We start from the raw sequence: 23422 nt of genomic DNA, 5'->3' as shown, positions 1-23422 counted from the left end.
GTTCGGGCTTGTTCTGCTAGATGGCTATATCAAACACAGAATCCTGATATCCAGGCTTGATATGAATAAGGAAATGCTTAAGATTGGCTGCAACGAATGTCTCTCACCTTTGCAGGGGGCGGAGAAGAAAACACAAAAAGGTTTTTTCTCGTCTGGTTTCTCCACAAATGCATGCCAAAGCAACGGCTGACGGGGGGTTGTCTGTGCAGTGATTCGGTCCTAGAAGCAGCGCTGATATTAAAACTTTGCTGTTGATTTTTACTGAAGAAAAGAGTGTATGGATAACAGCAATGACTGACTAACGACGCTGCGTTTTTCAGAAATGTGCAATGACGTAAATGATTCGTTTTAGCCTCTGTACGAATAAGTTTAGTGTATGGCTTCCACACTGTTTAAGGAGCGTGTTTATTCGTCATATTTTAGCAACGTGATTATTTTAACAGCTTCTGTTAAAGAAGTGTTGGTGCAGACGGCGACCAGCGGGAACCCTGAAAAAAAGCCTACATGGATCGGGGAGTACCGGGTATTTGTGACAAACATCTTCTCACATCCTGAAGCACTCCTAGTTTATTGATGCAGCAGCGGTGTAACGGTGAGCGCTCGTATATAATCAGATACGGTACTGTAGAATCTCACGATATCTATGTTTCAACTGAAGCGTATGCTCCCGCTTGAAAATGTCATAAGGATGGTCATTAAACAGGCTACGTAAATAAGTTTTATATTGTTATTTGGCTGGGATATATTGGAAGCTAAAGTTAGACTGTTTTAACAAAGGTTAATAAACTACTTCCTCAAACTGTTGTATTGATACCCACCCCCTATTGATTTAACGTTGTTCGCGTAATGTGTTGCATTGGCAAAATTGTGTTAAAATGACTGCTTACTAGTGAACACATTCATTCGCGTTTTTCAGTTATTCCGTACTTGAGTATTTTCATGATGAACATGGTTACTTTCTGAGGATGGTGTTGTCTTTGTAGATAATTCGACTTGGACTGTTCTCCAGCCATTTTCTAAAAATGCATTGTCGATGTGAAGGTTTTTTTAACGCGTTTGTGGCTCTGTCATGCGCATCAAGAACTACACAGTAAAATGTTCAGTGTTAAATCAACTCTTACAGAGTACCCTACATATGGTCCCGGTTGGACTCACCTGTGTTCTAGAGTTTAACACGGGACATTTTACTGTGTGTTGTCTCTAGTATGAGTGGGGTACTTTTAGTTTCTGCTGTCCCGTGATATTGTGGAGAGACGTATGGTGGTCATACATACATGATGTGAGAAAATATGGCCTATAGTCAAATGTTTTAGTCTGACACGCCTACTCGTAACACAACTCCACGAATGACCCAACTTGGAACTTTGAGGCGTGGGCGTAATTTATTTCCACTTCTCCTGGAACCCTTTGTCAATATGGTATCCTAGTTCACCATTCCCACCAAGGGCAAAAGACCTTTCATATATTCGTTCGATGCTACACTCGTCTAGACGATATGATTCATCATCAGCAAGATTCTGATATGTCGATGTTTAGTATTTGTGCGAAAAAGGCAAATGTATAGAATTGATACACATACTTTTAAATGTATGTGTTTTATTTATTTGTTTTCTGGACAAAATTCATGTCGTATAGATTACACTCAGTTGGCCTGGAGTAGGTTGTATTATGGATATGCACTTGCATGGTCTCAGCGGTAAAATTAACATTATTTTGTTCCTGGCATCAGATTATTTTTAATGTTCTGAACAGGAATAAGAAAAGAAAGTTCCTTGAACACTTGTGTGAAGACCTACAACGAAGAACGTATTATCGGCAAGATGCCTACCTGTTCTGAACAGGTCATTTTAAATTAGATGCTATAATTTAAAATAAGATAGTTCGAAATAAAGCTGTGCTGTAGTCAGATTATATCGATATTCAGACAGACTCATTTAATGTCCTGTGCAGTTATTTTATTGTTGTGCAAGAAATATTGTGTATGTTGTAAATAGATATAAATATGTAAAATATGTTAGAGGGAAAGGGCAACATCCTTTCACATAAATTCCCGAAGAGCTACTCTTTACAAATGTTTAGCTTTGGTAAGTGTATTTATTGGTTTGATTATGAACTACAACAGTCTTTATTGTTACACCGATTCTAGCTATACTGTATCTGTTTGCTGGGATACAGTTGAAAAGATCTGCATTATCATACTGTATACATCTACATTCTCAGAAATGAAAGCAGAGCCAAACCTAAGAAAGGAATGGCGTTTGACACAAATTGGCCCCATTGTGCAAGAAATATTGTGTATGTTGTAAATAGATATAAATATGTAAAATATGTTAGAGGGAAAGGGCAACATCCTTTCACATAAATTCCCAAAGAGCTACTCTTTACAAATGTTTAGCTTTGGTAAGTGTATTTATTGGTTTGATTATGAACTACAACAGTCTTTATTGTTACACCGATTCTAGCTATACTGTATCTGTTTGCTGGGATACAGTTGAAAAGATCTGCATTATCATACTGTATACATCTACATTCTCAGAAATGAAAGCAGAGCCAAACCTAAGAAAGGAATGGCGTTTGACACAAATTGGCCCCATCTGTGTGTTTGGAAAATGAGCATTATTAGGCTGAATGGCCTGTTCTCGTTATTATGTTATGTTATTTTACGTTAAGTTACCTCAGATAAGGTCAAACAGTGAACAGCCACAATAACCTTAAAACCTAGGGTTGACTTAGGCCTAAATTATTCTGGAACATAGCAAATGTGGTTTGCGCCTATTCTTTTAGAACTTTTAGCTGTTTAGGTGAGGTGGAGCATTGTGTCAGGGCCTGGGTGACTTGCATCTGGGAATGCAGTGTGTTTTGGCATGCAGATATTTTGTCTGAGGCCATATTGAGTCATTGGGCATAGTATTTGAATTGTGCATGCATGCTGTGAGAGATGTAGCTATGTAGCATTAAATCTCGGCCACTTTTTACCTGTGTCATGATCATAAATCTCCCAGCTCATATTTGACTGTGATGGTCATTTCTGGTGGGAGACTGACGCCATATTTGGCTTAAAATGGAGAGGCTGGAGGCTCTGGACATTAACTGAAGGCGACTCATTCATTAATGAATTGAGCAAAAGCTGTGGGGTGTAAATCATTGGTAGGCTGCCGTGGATAATGGTATCTATGTGAAACAAATAATGAGGATAATTTTGCAAGTGGAGCTTGGTGAAGGGACAAGATCCATTTCAGTGTACAGTAATTGTACTCTGTGCATACAGGAGTCTTTGTAAGTACCAACTTTTGATATAACCATTCTTATTCTGACATGTGAAAAACAAATGGTAACAAGGATAGGAACAGACAACGGACAGGAGAAATGTGAGCTATAAAAATAAGCTTGATCATTGACATGGAAATGGTTCACTAGACTATTTTTACTCTAAGATCTTGGGGCAGCCTTAAAGAATTTCCTATTCAGGTTTATTAGTTCGCGCCCCACATCTCTCTTCAAAACTACACTCAAAGTTAAAAAAGAGAACCCCAGCCTCTCCAGGGATTTATGACTATAATGGAAAGTTCTGTTTGTAGAACTGTTTGTTCTGTGCTGAGAAGTGAAACTTTTAATGGCAGATGCAGGCTGACTGTTCTCCTACATAAGAGAGTACTAGACTAAAGACTTTTATAAGACTAAAGTGCATGTCTGTACCTTAGCAGCAGGTGGACTGAAGTGTAGTTGAGGAGGCAAGACAAGCGCAGGGATAGACTTTTTCATTTTTAAGTGGCACCTCGTTCTTTCAGTTCTTTGACTTCCTTGTTGGAAGCACCATCTGCACACCTAAGGTGAGTTTGAAGCCAGTGTTCCATTCCAACTTCCAAGCCTTTCGAAAGCTTTGACAGCGCGTTCCTTTCATATATTTCTGCTGGATTATTTGTCGTTGTTCCAGTAAATTTAGGGCAGTAGTTACGCTTAATTGTTGCACTTTCTGTGTTGTAGACCTGTGGAAGTTACCCACGTCTACGTGAATTTCCCCACTATAGCCGCTGGATTTTTTTGTAGCAAGCGGATGGACATACAGTTTTCTTTATTACAAATGTGAGTAGCCTGCATGTGTAAAGCCTGACCCCCCTCCCTTCCACTGGCTCTGTATTGTATGCTTTTTAGGAGTCTCTCTGGGAAAAAAAAGTTTTGGCACAGTTCTATAACTTCAACCGCGCCCTTTTTTTGAATATTCACAATAAGCCAATCAGAATGCTTTGAGTAACAATGGCAGAGGCAGAGCATTGAGAATGCTAAGGATGCAGGGTTGACTATCTAGTTAAGCACACAATCTGTGGTTGTACCCGCGAGCAAGGAGGGCAACTTAATACAGACTGCTTCAGTAAACATCCAAGAGGTATAAATGGAAATATGTGAATGTGAAAGTCACCTGCTGTGGGCAAAGTAAGTAAATAATGCAATGTGATAATGTGAGAAAGAGAAATTCCTGCAGCTCAGAGGGTGTGCTTGCAGTTAGTTATTTGCTGTGTTTTCATTCCATTATTTTATACACAGACAGAACCCATCAATATAAAGATATGATATATATGTCTGTTTGGCTGTTTTGATGGCAGTGGAGATGGCTGACCAAAATACTGAATAAGGACATTGATTCTGTCAGTTGATTGTTATTTGTGGAAACTGTTGCCAATCTTAATGGTACACAGAACCTCATGTCTCCACAGCAAATGCTTCTAAAGAAGAGTGAGTTGAAACACATTCAATAACCACCACCGCAGCATCCAAAATGGCTAAATAAACATGTCATTTCAATTCAGTTCAATGAAACACAGGGCAGTCTCCGTGTAATTCAACTTAATGTGCTGAAATTCTGAAGTTGACAGTAGCAACTCCTACTGTTGTAGCAGTAGGAGTTGCCACCCACTACCTGATTTTTGCCAAGACATTTTATCCCTGGGACATCGGTGTGACCACATGTGGGATATTTCCCAAGGCGCCCTGGCATAGTCACAGTTTGTTGTGAGGAACCAAGTTCGAGACATCACATTTAATGTGTTTTAGACTTTACTGTAAGAATTTCTCTATATGAGAATTTTATGTAAAATAAATACACTCAGTTGAATGGAATGTAGGCAGTTCGCAATTCCTTTCACTGCTGGTGGACTTGCCAAAAGACTAAGCCTTTAATTTTTCTCACATTTTTCAATATAATTTTTGGCAGAGGTGGAAAATCCAGGTTCAGAAAGTAAAAGTTCACCCCAGTATTTAGTTCCAGTCACCTGGATTTGCTAATTCTTTATTCAGTCGGTAGAGTTAATTAGTGAAATCAGCTGGCTGAGTTAATGGGTGGAAGAAACACATGGCAGGACTTTTATTTTTTACTTTCCACCTCATATTTTTGGTCAGAAACCTGCATGTGGAAAAAACATTTATTTATATCGTGGGGTTCATGCTACTGAGAAGATGAACGGTGGATAAGAGGAAGATGGTCTATTCCTACACTTTGGAATGTTGATAGGGGTAAATATATGTCACTGATGACACCTGGTGACCTGTGAGCACCTGGCATGTTGCTAGGAGGAGCTAATGCAGATGTAACCCATAGAGGCTTTTCTGTGCATTTCTAAAAATCTCTTTCAGTCACGCTTTCTGTATGCGCTGTTTATGTATGAGGGCGGTCATCACACGGGTGGGCTGTGTCATTCTGTCTGCAGCTGTTGCTGGCTGATGGTCCCCCTGCGGTGAGCCGCCATCTCATGGCTCCCGTCTGAGAGACAAAAGTCGCTGAAGCTGGTCTGCCAAACCCGCTGGCCCACCCCATCCCCCCTCCATCTCCGCCTTTTATTCAGTAAATCTTTCACGGGGATTTTCTCAAAACAGTGCCATTCAGATAACTGACAAAGACTATAGCCTGGCTGGCCCCTGGTTTGTGGACCACGGTCAGCTGGCAGGCTTTATGCAGACCTGGGCCACATTAGCCATTGGAAATGATTGCATATTTTGGTTAAGAATGTGTTTCATTTAAAATCTGAGACATCTGCACGAGCACTTTCAAATTCTACTGGCATCTATAGCTTTTCCAAGTGGGCATCCAAGCCTGGTCTGGCTGTAGCAGTGAGTATTGAATCTTATTTCCATATAGACCACTGAGATTAATATCTACTTAATCACTGTCTCTTATATTTGGAAGATATTGGTACAGATATTTGTAGATTTCACTTTGTCTGGCATGTAACATTGTGTCTCCCACTATACTGGTGAGAATGAAGCATTCTGTGCACTGCACATTCTGTAGTTGATTTTGTTTATGTCTGTCCCTGGTAATTCACTTCTGCGGTTGCCATGCAAGATTGTTGCTATGAATACTTTTTTTTTTCCTCAGCATTTGAATTTTATTTCTTGTTTCCGAGACCAAAACAATGTGACACCCTTTCCATCGACGGTAGTCTGAGGAAATTTGCTTTACTCTGATGGAAAATTGAAATAACTGCATCGGGGGCCCATTTGCTATGAAAGGCAGTCCCGTGGGTCACCATGATTGGCCATCTCGATCCTGCTATTGCAGTTGTAATGTTGGAGAAAATGGCTGATATTCTGTTGCTTGAGCTTGTGCCGGGGGGCGGGTGGGGGCTGTTTGAGAGGCGTCTCTTCAAGAGAGATGGGGGGTCACCTGGTGGGCTCTCTGCAGGGGATCAATAAGAAAATAATTGGTTATCCACTGACTCTGCCTTCCAGCTCAGCATGGCATGCCTGCTGGTGCTGGGGTGAGGCTCCAGTGCTTGGCTGAGGCTGTGATGCTAGGTCGAGGTAGCGGTATTACACCGAGGCTTCAGTGCAAAATTGAGGCACTGGTGGCAAGTTTAGCCTGCACTCTTCTCACATTGTACCTTTGTTCATCATGAAGGCCCTTGATAGCCAGAAACGGGCTGTATATATGGGATATATAAAGGTACCATGTGAGAAGAGTGTGGGCTCTTCATTTTTATTTTAAAGGGGAAACGGTATGCCTACCTCACTAGAGTGGATTTTTCAGGCTGGGAGACCGATATCTGTAAGATTAATATGTTTAAATTTATCTTAAATATGTTTAAATTGAATGTTTCATTAAATTAAATCTGGTGATGTCTATAGGTTGGGGATTTCAGACAGTCATTGAATGCAAAGGATTTGCAAACCAAGTACTAAATATGACAACTTTATTTCAGATTATGTTCATTTGTTCCATTACTTTTGCTCCCTTAAAATGGGGGGACTATGTATTAAGAGGGCTGTAATTCCTACATGGATCACTCGATATGGAGGTAAATACCCTGAAATTAAAGCTGAAAGTCTGCACTTTAACCTCATATTAATTGTGTTATTTCAATTCCAGTGTGTCTGAGTGCAGAGCCAAAACTAAATCCGTACCACTGTCCCAATACCTTTGCATTTAACTGTATTATCTGTGTGCAGGTCAATTTACCAAAAAATATTTAGTTTAGCGTGAGGTTTCCTTAAATGTGGGTGAATTCCTTTTTTAACTTATCAAATGTTAGGACAGAGGTTGTCGAGTGGTGCATCCTACTGATGTAGAAAGCACTATCTACATTACACAGGCCAGCAGCAGCCACACTTGGGAGATCCCCTGGAGAAAATTCCTCTCCTGTAATCTACAAGAAGGACAAACAAGGGCCCTGAACACCGAGCCTGATGTAAAACACTCGCTGCCAAATCATTTATGAGCACAGCTGTTCCCCTTCCCTGCCTCTGCTGTGCCTGCATCCACGTTGCCAAGCAAATGATGCTCAGTTTGTGTTTTGCATTGAGCAAAAAATGAAAATATTTATCACTTTAGTTTCAAAGCCTCATCATTGCCTCTGATGATAAATTTAGGGCTGCATTATGGAGCATAATATTGTTGTTTTCGTTCTGTTTTGGAGGGAGGTGGGGTTGTACATAAGGGTGTTCATTAACACTAGCTGTGATGACAATTCACAGTGCATTGTGTTTCTGAAAAATTATGATGGCGATATTGATAACTCATAGCAGCGCTCCGCCCAATTAAAGGCAGGACAGGGTAGGGTCCGTGTCATTTCTGAGGACCCAAATCCTGTCCGAGTAATGCCCCGCCAGATGGGGTGAAAACAAAAGATATGGGGACAGGCAGAGCCTTTGACTCTGGGGCACACAGAGAGGCACACTGCACTAGAATAACATATTAGCACGCACACACCAAAAGCACGTTGGGTTCGTGAAATTGAACAGTTAAATCATGACATTTTTTCAAGACATTATAACATTATTGCATCATGTACACTGACGCACATGATGACTCAGTGTTATTCAGTAAAACTGCAAAGCATTCACGTTGTCCTGGAAATGCTATACAGCAAGGGCTCGCAATCTGGACCTTCTTCTATTTAAGAACATTTTAAATATTCCTGTATTTCATAAAATTCTGGGGGGAGGGGGCTTTTCAAAAAAGAAAAGTCCTTCAGTTGACCTTCAGCATATGTACATGTGCATACGCGTTATGGAATGTTTAAAAATAGGGTGATTTTATGGCCAGTATCTCTTCAGATACATTTAATCATGTATGCCAGCCTCTCTGACAATATGAAATCAACAGCATTACATCTACAAATAATGAAGACAAGGTCTGCTTGGGAAGATCAGAGTTTAGGGTGGTACTGCTGACCTAATACATTGGCCCCTCCCCTTCCTGAACTATACCCAGCTGGCCATGAGCACCCTGGTGAGCATGTGTGCAACGGCTGCTGTACTCCCAGATTCTCAGCGAACACTGTAGGGACAGTACAGCTGGAAGGGGCTTGTAAATAAGACTCACCATCAAACTGGGAGAATAAGTGAAAACAGAAAGCAGATGGAAATGGGTGAGGCAGGTCTTTAAAAGAGCAATCAGATGCTCCCATTGGACATGGATGCTCAGTGGAAAAAGAAAGAAGACAATCACTCACCCCCTGGGTCGGGACGACAGAGTCGAGCCTGAATCAGATAAAAGATATTATATTATGAACGATTCACAGAAAAATTATTACTGCTTTCAGATACACTACATGGCCAAAAGTATGTGGACACTGGAACATCACACCCTTATGTGCTTGAATATCTCTTCCAAAACTATGGGCATTAATATGGAGTTGCTCCTTTGCTGCTATAACAGCCTCCACTTTTCTGGGAAGGCCTTCCACTACATTTTGAAATTGACATCAGTTTGGGTTGAGAAAAGCTTGGATTGATATATTTGGGTCATCGCTGAAAATGTTTGTGCACCCCTGCTAGACCATGATAGAGACACTCTGAAGTTTCCTAGGGCCCAGAATGGCCAATGGCGAATTAGAGGTTCCTGACACAGTGTAGCTAACTCTTAATAATAATAATAAAACAGAGGAAAAAGAGCATTGATTGAAGTATAATTAAGGTTGAAGATGTGATGTACACTGACCCCTGGAAGCTGGGGGTTAGAAGTGCATGTCAAGAACTGTGTTGTACCCCCGTTGTGACTTGACTCACACATTTGCTTTCTTGTTGTTTAGGGTCCCTCTGCAGTTTGGGGCTGTCTTACTCAAATTGGTCGTACATAATGCCTCCAATCACCTTCCAGGACCTCCCTCTCAACATCTACATGGTCATCTTTGGGACCGGCATCTTTGTCTTTGTCCTGAGTCTCATCTTCTGCTGCTACTTTATAAGGTGAGGCAGGCGTCTATGAGACAGTGAAATACTTCAGGTCATCAGATGCTGGTTCATTTTCTAAACACACACTACAGATTGCTGTGAATTCAAAATAAGACATTTCTTATGAAAAAAATCAAATAATTTTGTTCTGAATATTGGAGAATACAGATGGTTTCTTTTACAACTGTCTTGCCTGCACACACATGGGTATTCATGCATGTGCACAGACACCCACACGCACACACGCAAGCGCACACAAACACACACACACATTTCTCTCATCCTTGTGCTCTCTGAGTTTAAATTCCTGGAGAGGGCACCAGGGCAATAATTTCCTTTTTGGGATTGATGCCAGCTGCCAATTGCCTGTCTGCCACTGGAGCAAAATGACAGTTTTTACTGGCTCACGGCAGACAGTGTGTCCAACCCCTTCCCCCCACTCCTGAAAGAAGAACGAGGCAGGATGTGGGCAAGCTGCCCAAAATGATCAATATGTCCGTCTGTGTTTGGCACCGTCTGTGTTTGGCACCGTCTGTGCGGCTGCGGTTCCCGGTGTCACTCGCCAGTGGCAGCGACGCTGTTCTCTTCATCCTCTCCATCCTCTTTCACATCAAATGACATCAAACAGGGCTGCCAAAAAAGGCTTTCCCCCTCTGGCTGCTGTTCAGCCTAGGAGCAGATGACATGGAAATGTCAGCGAAACGGTTACCACCGTCCACAGCATGCATTGTATAAAAAAGTCTTTATTTAAAAAAAACCTCAATTTTAAACCTGATTGATTCCTAGTTTTGTTTCCGTCCAATTTGCGCTTCTCATCTTCTAAATGTATTTGCCCATTGTTCGTTCTGAATGGGTCTCCTTTCAGATTTTAATGCACCCTTCAGAGCCACATATGAACAGTGTAATTGTGGAGATTTTGTGCTTTCCCATACTGGTTCAGCACACAGCTCAAAGCACTGCTTAGTTTTGGTACATTGCCTTGTAAAATGTACCAAAGACATAAAATACAGGAGTATTATTCTTTTCTATTTTTTTCAAATAGTTGATGATAGTAGGTTGAAGTCATGCTGTTTATCTATGTGGCAAATACATTACATAAATACATCTCTTTTATTTTTTTGGTCCATGTCCTTTTAGATGTCTTATCTTTTGTTTTGTGTATTCTTGTCTTTGCAAGTGCACTACAACAAAATGGTGTGATAGCTGATGTGGAAAAGAAAGTATTGAGTTTAATTTTCTGATCTGGGGGTTTCTCTTACATTTGTCAGATGGGATCCAGGTGATCCTTGGGTCTTCTGTCTTCACACATATATTTTGTACAATTGTGACAGCACATTAGCACTGTAGCAGATGGTTCCTACTGTTAAAGCTACATATTAAGGTTCCTGATACTTGTTCAACTGGACCCTAAATCTTGTATTCCTCTATGTGCCCAAAGAGACTTTTTTCCTCAAGTCCATCAATCGGCTATTTTTTTAAGTTATATCTTCACAGAAAACATTTATAGCTTTTTGCACACAAAACTTATGTTCAAGTAGAAGGAAATAAAGAAAACTTTGGAAGGAATTTCGTTACATGAGAGGCTACTTCCTGCCTGTAAATCCATGATTTTAATTTCTGTAGGTTTTGCAGTTATGAGTTTTAAAACTATAAGAATACAAAGATGATACATCATAGCACGGGTTGCTGTTCTAGTGTGTGGATTGGCCTCACAATCTTGTAATGTATCTGGACCGTGCCAGTGCCGATTGTGGCTGGCAAGCCTGCTGGGTGACAGACAGTTGGCTCTTGTGCCACGCTGGAATAGGACTGTTTCTGTTGGCCGACTGCATCACCTTACTCACTAGCAACAGCCGTTTGTCGATCTGGCACCCGCAAGTCCGCCTGCTGAAATGCACATGAAGCGTCACCCTCCGACTCGCGTCTGTGTGAGTCCGACTCGCAAAGGGCGGTGTGGTGTGAAAAGAAGCAGTGGTGACATCACGTGCTGTGAAGGAGAAAACATGCTTAAAGTTGCAGAAATGAGTGCTGATATATATTAATTAGGTATTCCAAATCTCCCAAATCAAGGGAGAAAGTAGACTATCGAAAAACACATTTTAGTGCTTTGACATGGTATTGCTTTCCATAACACACTGCTTTTCAGTTTGGTACTTCTACATGGCTGCATTTCACCACCCAGACCTACCTAGCAGGTCATGACAGGACAGCTAAAAAACTGTGGTGCTTGAATTTCCATGCTGTTTTTTGGGGGAGATTTATAATCTAATGAGTCTGAAGGTCACTTTAAAAGTATTTTTTCTCAAAAGTTTCATAGACCTTTCCCGGACGTTTTTTGTATTGGAGGTTGTTGGGAAGGGGAGGTGCTTTGTGTTGGAAGTGGTGAAAGAATCCAGGACAGCTGCCCTTCCTACAGCGATTCTGCATTGTGAGCGTGAAATGTAACGGTGGGCTTTGTTCGGTCCAGTCAGCCGGTGGTCTTCGTAGCGGGAACTGTACGCACGACGTCTGAGGCCCGGCAGCGCTTCCTCCAAACCTAACTACTTCCCAACTCAAACAATTAGGACCTGATCTTTATCTCCTCTGTTTTTTTTCCTGCTGTTATTTTTGGATTTTTGGATGTGGCCGACCCCCCTGCCATGAAACAAGGGAGCATTCTTTGTTCATTTTTCCGAAAACAACACCAAAGAGCACCGAAACAACGGGCTGGTCCCCAACGGTATTTCAGCAGCAGCAGATCACCTTGAAAAATAACATATACCTTTGTTGTGACCTTTGTGCCAGTGGGTAATGGCATGTGGTCCGCAAAGGAAACACATGTAGGCATTGTATTGTTCAAATATAGAGACAATGCAAAGTCTCTTAATCGGGTGGTAGTGTAGTCTAATGGTTGGAGAACAGGGATTGTAACTCCAAGGTTGTTGGTTTCTGTCCCAGAAGGGACATTGTTCTGTACCCTTCGGTAAAGTAGGTAACCTAAATTGCTTCAGTAAATATTCAGCTGTATAAATGGACTCCATGTTAAGAAAATAATCACTGAATAGAAGCATCTGCTAAATGCCTAAATTTGTACAGTCTGTACATGCTGTGTCCTACAGTCTGCCAACTTGAATTCAGCAGAAGGTGTCATTCTCGCACCAGAAAATCAGTCAACTGAACTCATACTTAGTTGGCTGAAGTGGGAAACAATTTTGTTGACATTTTTCTCAGAACAGCCCATGAGTCCCTGATTCATTTCATCTCTGGTTCCCAGGAAGGCCGTAGCAGGTGTACAATGTCATTCTCCTCAAAATTACGGTCTGTGGGCACCTCTCTTCGGGAGTAAAATACTGTAACATGGGGCAGTATACCATTGGGTAATGACTGTCATCAACCCTGCCTTCAGAGGGATGAGTGCACCTGAACCATGCCCGGTGAATGTGCCCCACACCTTTACAGAGCCCCCAGGGCCCTTCGCTGTTGGAACACTGTTTCTGTTTTTTTTTTTGTTCAGTGGCTGTATGATTACACAGTGATGTCACTATTGATTTAACCTGGCCTTGCTTCTCTTCAGCCTCACAGAAGGATCGGAGGTGGTCTCCATTCATAGACTATCCCCCTGTGCCCTATGATGGGACTTGAGAAGTCCACGACAGTGCAGTTTTGCCTGTTTTAATAGAGTAACCACATTGTAGGTGGTGATTATTACAACCTCACCAATATTGCCTTCTGAAATCGGCCTCTAAACAGCTTTATAACCGTGGAATATGTCACCCAACAGGGCCAAAAATGGCCAGTAGTTAGTTTATATTTTTCAGCTGGTTAGTCTGTTCTTATTGCCCATGTCAAGTTTAAGTGCAAGTTTGGCAATGTAAAAACGTAGTCCAACAAATGCAGGTGTGCTTTGTGGTTACAGTGGTTATCAGGCTTTCATTACCCAGATGGTTTATAGCCTGTTGTTTTAGTACAAATTATTTCTTTCCTCCTTTATTCTTTCTCCTACCAGCAGTTTTTCTTTGGTCCACTTGTATTAGACATTGCCATACATGGTAGCCATGGTTATTGGACTGAAGAGTCATATTATTATTAGATACAGTATATATATTATTATTCAGAATCACATCTCTCTGTGTTCTCTTTGTCCCTCAGGGATGGTTTTTCTGGAGCAGAAATGGCTCATAGGGTCAGACCCACGCTCTCTGTATTTGTCAGTAATTGGCGAAAAGGCCCGAAAGTGTTTCCGTATCAGTCTCAGGTACTTCAACCTAATGCTCACCAGTTTTCTGTCTTCAGCTGTGTGATCATACTTGCCTCCTGGAGACTGAGAGAATACTGTTGCACACTGTCTTTCAAGCATCAGGTCTTTGTGCCTGTTTATTACCCATTTATTTATGATTTTCCTCCCTAATTTAAGATGCAAAGAAGCATTTGGTGAGTTCTGTTGCCATGGGGACCTGATTATTCCTGACTGTCTGTACTAGTGCACAGGGGATTGCCTCTCAATAAAGACAGATAAAACAAGAATACTTTCTGTTATGAATGTATTCATTGAACTGGGATGGCACAATACACCGAAGAGCAGTACCAAATGAAAATGCTATTTATATCTGTGCAAATGACAGTTGTTAGATGTTTGTTCACGTTCTCATAAATGTCACAGAAACCCCAGCCCCCAAGTCATAAGATTAAATTTAGTGGAGAAGTTTACTTGAACCATGAGTTCCTGCTTCACATTAAAATTTCTCCTGATGGAACACCTAAATTATTTTCTTGTTAGTCTACCGGTTTTGCAAGATACACCTACTCTGTCGACGGTACAGGGGCTGAAGAAGATATTCCAGCTAGCATGTGAGCTGAAGAATTCTGCATACATCTAGCATGTGAGCTAAAGAATACTGCATACATTTAGCATGTGAGCTAAAAAATGCAGAATACATCTAGTATAACTTAATTTAAGGATATTCCATAAGTGAGTTACGTGGGTTGCTGACTCTCACCAGCTTGGTTGTACTTAGTACCATACCCGTCACTAAAACTGCAATCGCAGTCTTCCCCCCCAACTCCACCCCCCACCCCCCAGTCCTTGATTAGTTAATATGGGACCTGCCCTTGTCAGTGCTGCACCAATCATACAGTTTTTTCTGTAGTGTCTTTTGATTGGTTCATACCAGGTGGGTGTTTGACCCATCACAGGGATGGTCAGCTGCCCTTCTGTCTTTCTCATATGTGAACACTGATTGGACCTGCCATTTGTCCACACAAACCCTACAACATAGGAGAGAAAGAGGGAAGCCATATTAGCCTTGTTAGTCCATGATTTATAAGGACCTACATTGGTCTGAATAATGAAAGTAACTGAAAACAGCAAGGTCAGCCTGCTGCTTATGTATTCACAGGCCATCAGTATGCATTCACACATTTATTCATTTTCAATAGATGGTGGTATAAATCTGTATTTGTCTTGTCTCATTCTCTTCCCTTACAGTAAACTGAGACACCAAGCCCAGAGCGAGAGATTTGGATACAAGGAGGTAAGCAATGATAATTTCATCTCTCTTCGATGCCCTCAATACCTACCTGGAGAGAAACAGAATTACTATCTAAAAGGGAATGGCACAGACGGTATCTGATCTTGTAACTTTGCTCAGTTACCATTCCAACAGTCCCTATGTGTGACTAATCGTAATGTAAATGTGACGTAGATGAGCATTTGCAGTAATAAAGCCATTCAGGCAGGGCTCTTTCACAGAAATAAAACCATCCACAATGCTGGTGTTCACATTCCATAGCAAGGGAAGAACAATTATAAGGGGTAGCATGGAAAGGCAGATGTGAACTGATGGTGTGATTGAGATACAGCAACCCCACGGGCATTATCAGCATCATAAACAGCAATGGTTTTATAGTTCATTCCAGCTTTCAGCTTCCTGTACAGTAATGGCAGTGCTGTGTGTGCAGCGGCTATGCTGGATTGGCTGACGGTTTCTGTTATTTGCGTGAGGGCTGAGGAGTTGATGCGTTGATCGCCGCCCCCTCCCGCACAGGCGCACAGCGGCTCAGAGGCGGGTCCTGTAAAGAGGCTGCGGATCACTGGGTCAACCGCTTTAACCCTCGAACCCGCCTCCCCAAACTGCCCCACCCTTCACCAAAGAATCTCAGTCTGGGCTTGCTTTCAACTGGGGGACAAACTGTGTTTTCAGTCATGATCGGGATGTTCCTTTTTCTGGAAAGGAGCACAGCTTGTGAAAGAGCAGAGGACGGACACGCTGTATCTGTGTCTGATCTTCCGAGATTCCCAGTTCCCAAAGGACTGGGCGTGACAGGAACGCCTCGTGTGAAATTTGAAATTGTTTTTCTTGTGGTCATAGAAATGACATGGGTAGATGAACAAGTTCAGCTCTATCAGTTTCTGTTGTTGTAATTGCTACATTACATTGCATGTACGGTGCCATGAAAAATTATTTGCCCCCCTTCCTGCCTACCTCTATTATTACATATTTGTCTCACTGAATGGTTTCAGATCTTCAGACAAAATGTAATATTTTATAGAATAATGGGGAAAACATGAAGGTGCAGTTCCCCTTTAAATAAATGAAATAATAATTTTTACAATGTGTTTTGCATTTACTCATTTTCCTTTTGTCTAATGTTACATTTTGTCTAAAGAGCTCAGACCATTCAGTGTGACAAATATGCTATAATAGAGGAACTCAGGAAGCGGGAAAATACATTTTCATGGCACTATGTATTGAGTTTCTTTTATTATTGAAATAACAGCTGGCATATCATATATGATTCATAATCATCTATCTAAACCATTATGTACTTCAAATAACTATTGTTATACAGAAATAATGACTAAAATTGTGTTTGCCCGGTAGAAGTTGTTTTATTTCTGTTATAAATGTCTGTTTTTTTATTTTTTGTTTTATTAATGTCAATATAAACCCTGCAGGTCATATTCAAAGGGGACACCAAGAAATTGAATCTCCATGGGGTAAGGACTGCATCTTTGATTCAAGTGTCATTTCAGCTTCTGTTCACAAAACCATCTGATTAAAATGATTGTAAATACATCTTTTCTTTTATTTATCTGTTGCCAGAATATTATATCATGTCCTGAGGCTGCCTAACTGCAGAATAAATTCAGGAAATGATTGATTTTTTTTTGTCTGCAGCTGTAGGGTGACACACAAGAAGACAGAATCCTGTTTTAACAGCTTTGAGTCTGCTTTTTTAGTTTAGCCTGAGACTGAGGACTGAAGACTGGAAATCTGCAGGATGTGTAGGTTTTTGTTCTCACAATCAGAAAGCAATTCAGACTCAAGAAACCAGGAGCGATGAATTAACTGTGCTGACAACTGGTCTAATTAATCAATTCTGTGCCGAGTGACAACAGAAACCAGCAGACCCTGCAGCTGAGCAGGACCAGGGTTGTTAACCTCTGGCCTGAGTTTCCCTGAATAACCAAGCCTGTGATATCCCACCCATGTTCCCCTTTCACCCTCCTGCTCCCATTTTGCCCCTACTCCTCTGTATTACCCTCTTGTCCCTCCCCTTATGGCCCAACCCCTCCCTTCTTGCCTCTGTCCCTCCTCGTGTCTCCATCGCAGCAGACATGTGCCGTCTGCCTGGAGGACTTCAGAGTGAAGGACGAGCTAGGAGTGTTGCCATGCCAACATGCCTTTCACAGGAAGTGAGTAGCGAACGACACACAGAAAGACTGGTTCAGTGACGCAGCATCTAATTTCCAATGGCCAGGAGGCCAAGGCATTTCAGCGTGCTTATTTCCCCAGAGACAGCCACTACCGCCATCCACACTGTTACTAACATACTCGAGCAACCAGGAAGTGTACATACACATACATTACTAAAGTGGGTTCACAGCAGGGACTGCAACACTCAAAGATATGAGCTGTTAGTACACTGGGTGTCTGATCACTTCACAAAAAAGCTGATTCCAAGGGCTAACCCAGAACTCGATCGAGGTCCACCATCTTTAAGGACATTCCAACCCATTAAATGCTCCTTGAAGGAGTTAGAAGCAAGGAGCTAGGCAGCTCCCAAAGGATGCTTGAGTGAGGAAACTCAAGTGCATCCTTTGCGGAAGTATTTTTTTCTGAACGCGTGACATATCTGATCAACCTGTGGATCCACCTCTCCCCATCTGCCACGTCTGTGACGTGGCTAAAAACTGACACTTTATTGAACAAATACATTCCATTAGCCTAATACACGTTTCCTCCATCTTTGAATCCTTGTGTTTTCCGTTGGTTGGAGCTAAGGAGTGAGGAAAGGACATGAGGAAATGATGCAAGTGGGTAAAATAAGTGATTAGAATGAGCCCCAACTTGTACTAGTTAAAAAAAAAAGAATTTAATTCCATTTTGGGTCAGAATTTCAGCCTTTACTTGCTTTTAATTGGACTCAACGGACAACCCCATTTGAAGTTTATCTGCTGGAATAGTGATAACTGGGCGAGGGCCAATAACAATAGGTCAAATTATAGATCTACTCTGGAGTTCCATTTTAAGACTTGTTTGTAAACGGACTCAGCTGTGTTTCTGGTACAAAGGGTGTGTTTGAGAGGAAACCCCATTTTAACTTTTCCTGTTTTCCGTGGCAAAGCCTGAATGGAAGATGTAGAACAGTTACCCCTGATCTTGTGCGTGTGCGTTTATGTAGGTGGGGCTGGTAGTGCATTTGTTTGTGTGTGCCTGTGTGTGTTTTTATGTGCTTGTGTTTGTGTGTGTGGAGTTGGTGGTGCGTTCGTTAACGTGTGCATGTGTTTGTATTTTTGGCGCGTTTGTAAGTGTGTGTGTGCAGACGTGTGTACATAGACTTTAGTGTGCCTGTTGGTCTGTGAATTTGTTGGTGTGTATGTGTGTGAGCACACACAGTGAATTTTTCATCAGGCAGTGGAGTTACAGTCTGGTCTTTCCGTTGTTTGGCCTCTGTCTGCAGCCTTGAGAAATGTACGACTGGGCTCACAAAATTGAGAGAGGAGTAGAATAGGGGATTTGAAAAAGCAACCCAGTAGAGTGAAAATGTAATCAGAGACTTAAAATTGAAATCATGTTAAAATGGCAGCTATGTTGCCTCAATCCATATTGATTCCTGGGTCACTCAATCTCATTAACCCTTCCAAAACACTGATTTTACTGTTCTCCTTCACCTTCACTCTTTGTCCTTCTCAGTGTAGCCGATGAGTTTGGGGTTCCTGTAACGTAGATTCACCCCTCTGCCCTCTGTGTGTCCCGCAGGTGCCTGGTGAAGTGGCTGGAGATCCGCTGTGTCTGTCCCATGTGCAACAAGCCCATCGCCGGCCCCCCAGGGCAGAGGCACAGCCTCGGGACCCTGCTGGACGAGCTGGTGTAGAGACGCGCCGCCTCCGCGCAAACGGTACGCCGCGAGGGCGCAAATCAGTACACAGCAGCAGCAGCAAGCTAAACAAACACCGACGCGGAACAGCCCTCCGGAAGGCAAAGCCACACTGGCGATGAATCAGGAGAACACGGGAGGAGCCGGCTGTCGAGAGACTTTTAACGCAACCCAGGGACCTGGAGTTAGCAATATCGACAGTGGAACTCCACCAAATGAGATGGACAAACATCTGACTGAAATTTTCATCTGGCAGTGGCGGTTAATCTAGTTTATACAGCAAGTTTGATGTAGCCCTTGAGTCTGGATACGGTGGATTAAAAAATAAATGTGGTTTACAGGATGCTCCTGTCCAGGCTCATGGGCATGAAGGAAGTTGGATCTATTACCCCTTTGCTAATATGGGGGGAAATTATATATATGTACAATGACCATGTGTATGTGTGTACATACGTAAGTTTGACTGAATTGCACTGGACTATCATCTGTGAAAACTCAGTTGTTTATTGAACTTGACTTTTTTTGTAAAAAAAAAAACTAAAATTCCAAATAAGAATATAAACTGTTGTTTTAAAAACTGAAAGTGAAAAAAGCACTTGAAACACACCCAGTGCTTTGTGGGGGGACCCAGGGGAGAATGTTCTGGGCGTGTTTTCCGTGTGCATTCCCCAGCTCTCTGGGGGATGGAGGGCGCTCAAACCAGCACTATCTCACAATGCACTGCCATTTCCGCAGCACACTTTACACATTCCCTTTGTGACAAATAGAGCGTCACCGTTTCAGAAAATACACGTATAAAACAAACCAAATGCCTATTTTGGTTAACTTGATCAAAGTTAACAGCCTTGTCGTAGTTGTGGGGCTAGCATCAGTGCTTCTTACCGTGGGGAGGCTGAGACATTTACACTGCTGTAGCTGTGGCGGAAAGCAAACGTACACTTGTCTCATCCCTCATTGAGGAGCACTGCATTTCACATTTGTGCATTTCAAGGTTAACTGATCCTTATGATTCCAGTCACTGTCCTTTAGAGCTTTCTCAGCGTGGTGGTCAGAGTCTCAGTGAACCAGCTAGAAACCAGCATGAAAATCAGAATTCCTGGTGGCTAATAAGCAGAGGACGATGTTGGGGAAAGGAGAAAAAAATCCCTAAAGCTTTAGAAATAAACCACTGTCGTGTCGATTTGAAGTTGGGTGTCTGCTTCCCTTGCTTAAGAATGTTGCCATAAAAGGATAGGTCTGTCTGGTAGCTTAGCAACATGCAATTCATCTGCACAAGATATTTTAAATGTGGACCAGGCAGCTGCTGGCTCTGAGACCTGATATCAATTGTTTTAATCAAGCTTTAATGTAACCCAATACGGTGGTGACTGGGGAACGTATTACTGCCGAGACAACCAACATGTGTTCCAGTATCTATGCCATTTGTTTAATTCACAAAGTTTGCAAGAATTGGCAAATAAATGGTTTTAAAGATACTCAACAATTTAGTACAAATTTTAATGAGTATCATAAAAAGGGTTATCCAGGCGCGATGGAGGAAATGACTTGGAACCTTGGATGTAGGCAAACATCTACATGGCACAGGGAGGAATAGGACTGGCTTAGCAGAGGTGACATTACTTCCTGTAGTGGACGTTCAGCCTGCTCCCTTGTGTTGCTGAATTGCACCTCACAACATATCAGCACAGAATCATTACGAGTACCCAGAGCCAAATACCTTAGTCCAGTGGTAAAAGTGCCTGACGTTTGTAACACATGCACTTCTGTAACTGCTTCATATACAGCATTAAATGGGGGGGAAAAACGTGTTGCATTTCGTTTGTTTTGCTCACTGTGTGTTAATTGAGTGCTTGTCACCTAGTACTTATACAATTGTAGAAAACCTAATCTGTTTTTGGGGTCCCCAGGATGGTATCTCCAGAAGGGGTCTCAGTGCTGTGGTGCTGTGGTGTACCCAGAACGGGCCTCAGAGATGTGCCCCACAACCTGGAATCAAACTGTGACTGTGAGAGGGAGTCGTCACAGCTCCCAGCCATAAGCCCAGGAGGAAGGGTTTGCTATAGAGCATTTGGTTGATTGGACACGTGTAGTTTAGCTACATCTGCACACGTAACGCGCTCCATGGCGTCGGCTGTCTGCGTTAAGCACGCACCCCGGAGGACACTGCGCGTCTGCGTTTACAGAGCTAGAGGACTCTGCATCAGGAAGGGTTCAAACACCACCTGCCACTGTGAAAATATTTAGAGGACATTTTCTTCCTTGTTTCTTTGTGAACATATAGAAGATAATTCCAGCCCAAAAGTAGGTCCATCGTTGTTTTTCTAAATATAGAATGAAGTTATGTAATGATTCCTCAGTTGTAAGTCCATCGCATAAGCTTCACTTTGAAGACAGATTAATTCTATGTCCAAAAATATAAAAATTATGATTAAGCTGATGGTGGAATATTTTGGTGATCTCTGATAATGAAGGTTAAAATTAGACAAAGCAAATCTGCAATTGCCTTATGTTGTTTGCTGTCATAATCACAGTGCAGATTATGAGGTCAGAGGCCGCTTATGATGACGAATGAATGAGTTCGATCAGCCAACGTCCCTTAGAGGTTTATAAGGCTAAGGTGACACACACACACACACTGCAGGCTAAGCTGAAACATGTAGCTTCCCTTCATGTTTTCCCATTGCATGCCACAATATTCTGTTAATAGAAGGCATTTTTAAAATGTAAGAACTTATAAAGAGCGCCTCACAAAGCGTTTTATTTAGTGTCGAGAAAAAACCAACATGTTTATTTTCCTGTTCTCTTAGAAGTTATTTTGTAATTATACAATTAAATATCCCGATTCGTTAATAGCCTACTGTGGCATGTCAGCTAACCTTAATCAGTCATCCCATTAACACTGTTCAGTGTTGGTACATTTGTAAGTAAGCTATTTTGTCAAAATGCCAGTTCATGCTTCTTACAACTAAAAAATTGTTCAGGCTTGAACTCGGGAGTACATTTTCAGGTAAATTCAGGACGTGATGCTGTGGCATTGTTACAGAACCCCCATAATAGCAGAGCTAAATTGTCTGATAAAATTCTAGGCTTATAGTAACATTTCTCATAGGCCAGGAAATCCACTCTGTCCGTTACTCCTCGGGTATGCCTTAATGAGGAATCAGACAGGCGAGGCAAGTTAACTGATCAAGCAAAGAGGTCAATTAAGCAGTTATGTGCCTATTAACTTTGAAAACCAGGCCTCTTATGTCTGTGCCCTTTCAGTCTAGTTGTGTCACCATCTTAAAAAGCACCTTGTTTTAGATTTGATCATTCACCCACAACACCCAATAGAATTCACCCCATATTCTGGTTTGTAGTTAGTGTGGCACCTTTCTGGAGTGGTTTGTGTTAAGACAGAATAGAAAGGCAAAGGATCATTTGTGAATGTTCAGAGAATCATTTTTGCAAACTATGATTATGCATGCTGGCATTGTATTTACATAATTAAAGATGAGCCACATCTGTGTATCACCCTCTGTTTTGCATACACTACTAGTACCTTATTAATGAGTTTCTTTTAAGATTTTTTTCCCCTCTACCTGAAAATAAAAGACTCCTTTTGTTAGGAATTAATTTTACATCTTCCAGTAGTTGCACAAGGATGCATGAAATGAAGTGACCTGAAAAGCTTAAATATCCAGCTATATAATCGAATTGTATGTAAAAACATCTGTAACGTGCTCTGGTGGAGCAGGTCTGTTAATGCACGATGCTGATGCCCCCCCGCCCCCCCCCAAAAAAAAACAAACGTTCCATCTGCACATAATCTACATGGGTTTCTGTGGTCAGGTCCTGCCTTGTTCTGAAAAAGTCAAGAAGTTATTTTGACTGCATAACAACCCCATAACAGATGTGGTTTTGGACATTATCATTGTTATATGTGCTGCAAAGCTGCAGACATACACGGCTTTAGCAAGCATACTGCAGGTTCCTCACTGATGACCCGAGGTAACTGATGAGCAACACGACTCATTCTGGCAGACTGCATTGCATGGATCCCATCCACACTACAGAGGAGTACTTTAACAGGAGCCAACAAACAATCCCTACAAAAGCATTTACAATCCTTGTGTTGCCAAAAATCGAACACAAATCTGTTACCACCTGCAACACACTGACAGGTACAACAGCCATTTCAGACTTCCATATTTGTTTTAAAACAATTGCAATTGTAAACAACTTGTTGGGCCAAATTGGTCAAAAATAAGTGCATTGTACAGTGTGTCAATTTGAATACTTTCCATTTCTTATACACATCTTTCACACTCAGTGTTGGAATCCTTTGCACAGTATAAGAGAAAATGAACAACCTAGTCCTATACTTCTCTCCCGATAAGCACCGTATGAGCAACCC

General features: G+C 41.8%; 1 protein-coding gene across 3 annotated transcripts; it reads left to right on the top strand.

Annotated features, from left to right (window-relative positions):
* The first annotated feature begins 141 nt into the window (after positions 1 to 141).
* Positions 142 to 22528, top strand: LOC118212615 (RING finger protein 122). Of its 3 annotated transcripts, none has more exons than XM_035390694.1 (6): positions 142 to 592; positions 9525 to 9681; positions 15131 to 15176; positions 16601 to 16642; positions 17262 to 17341; positions 18909 to 22528. In XM_035390694.1, exons 1-6 carry the CDS (start codon positions 574 to 576, stop codon positions 19021 to 19023), a joined length of 459 nt encoding a protein of 152 aa, XP_035246585.1. In that variant the 5' UTR covers positions 142 to 573; the 3' UTR covers positions 19024 to 22528. The 3 variants fall into 3 exon arrangements, with proteins under 3 accessions (XP_035246585.1, XP_035246584.1, XP_035246586.1); XM_035390693.1 differs by having other exon boundaries at positions 144 to 592; positions 17259 to 17341; XM_035390695.1 differs by lacking the exon at positions 142 to 592 and adding an exon at positions 4028 to 4083 and having other exon boundaries at positions 17259 to 17341.
* Positions 22529 to 23422: the final 894 nt, after the last annotated feature.

This window comes from Anguilla anguilla, chromosome 14, assembly GCF_013347855.1.
Source record: "Anguilla anguilla isolate fAngAng1 chromosome 14, fAngAng1.pri, whole genome shotgun sequence".
NCBI lineage: Eukaryota > Metazoa > Chordata > Actinopteri > Anguilliformes > Anguillidae > Anguilla > Anguilla anguilla.
Note: the sequence above shows the minus strand (reverse complement) of the source record. Positions and strands in the feature narration are given on the sequence as shown.

Excerpts from the sequence above, each read along its gene's own strand:
- LOC118212615 (XM_035390693.1), top strand. Across the intron at positions 15,177-16,600 it reads AGAGATTTGGATACAAGGAG|GTCATATTCAAAGGGGACAC; the intron begins GTAAGCAATGAT and ends TAAACCCTGCAG. Across the intron at positions 16,643-17,258 it reads AGAAATTGAATCTCCATGGG|CAGACATGTGCCGTCTGCCT; the intron begins GTAAGGACTGCA and ends TCTCCATCGCAG.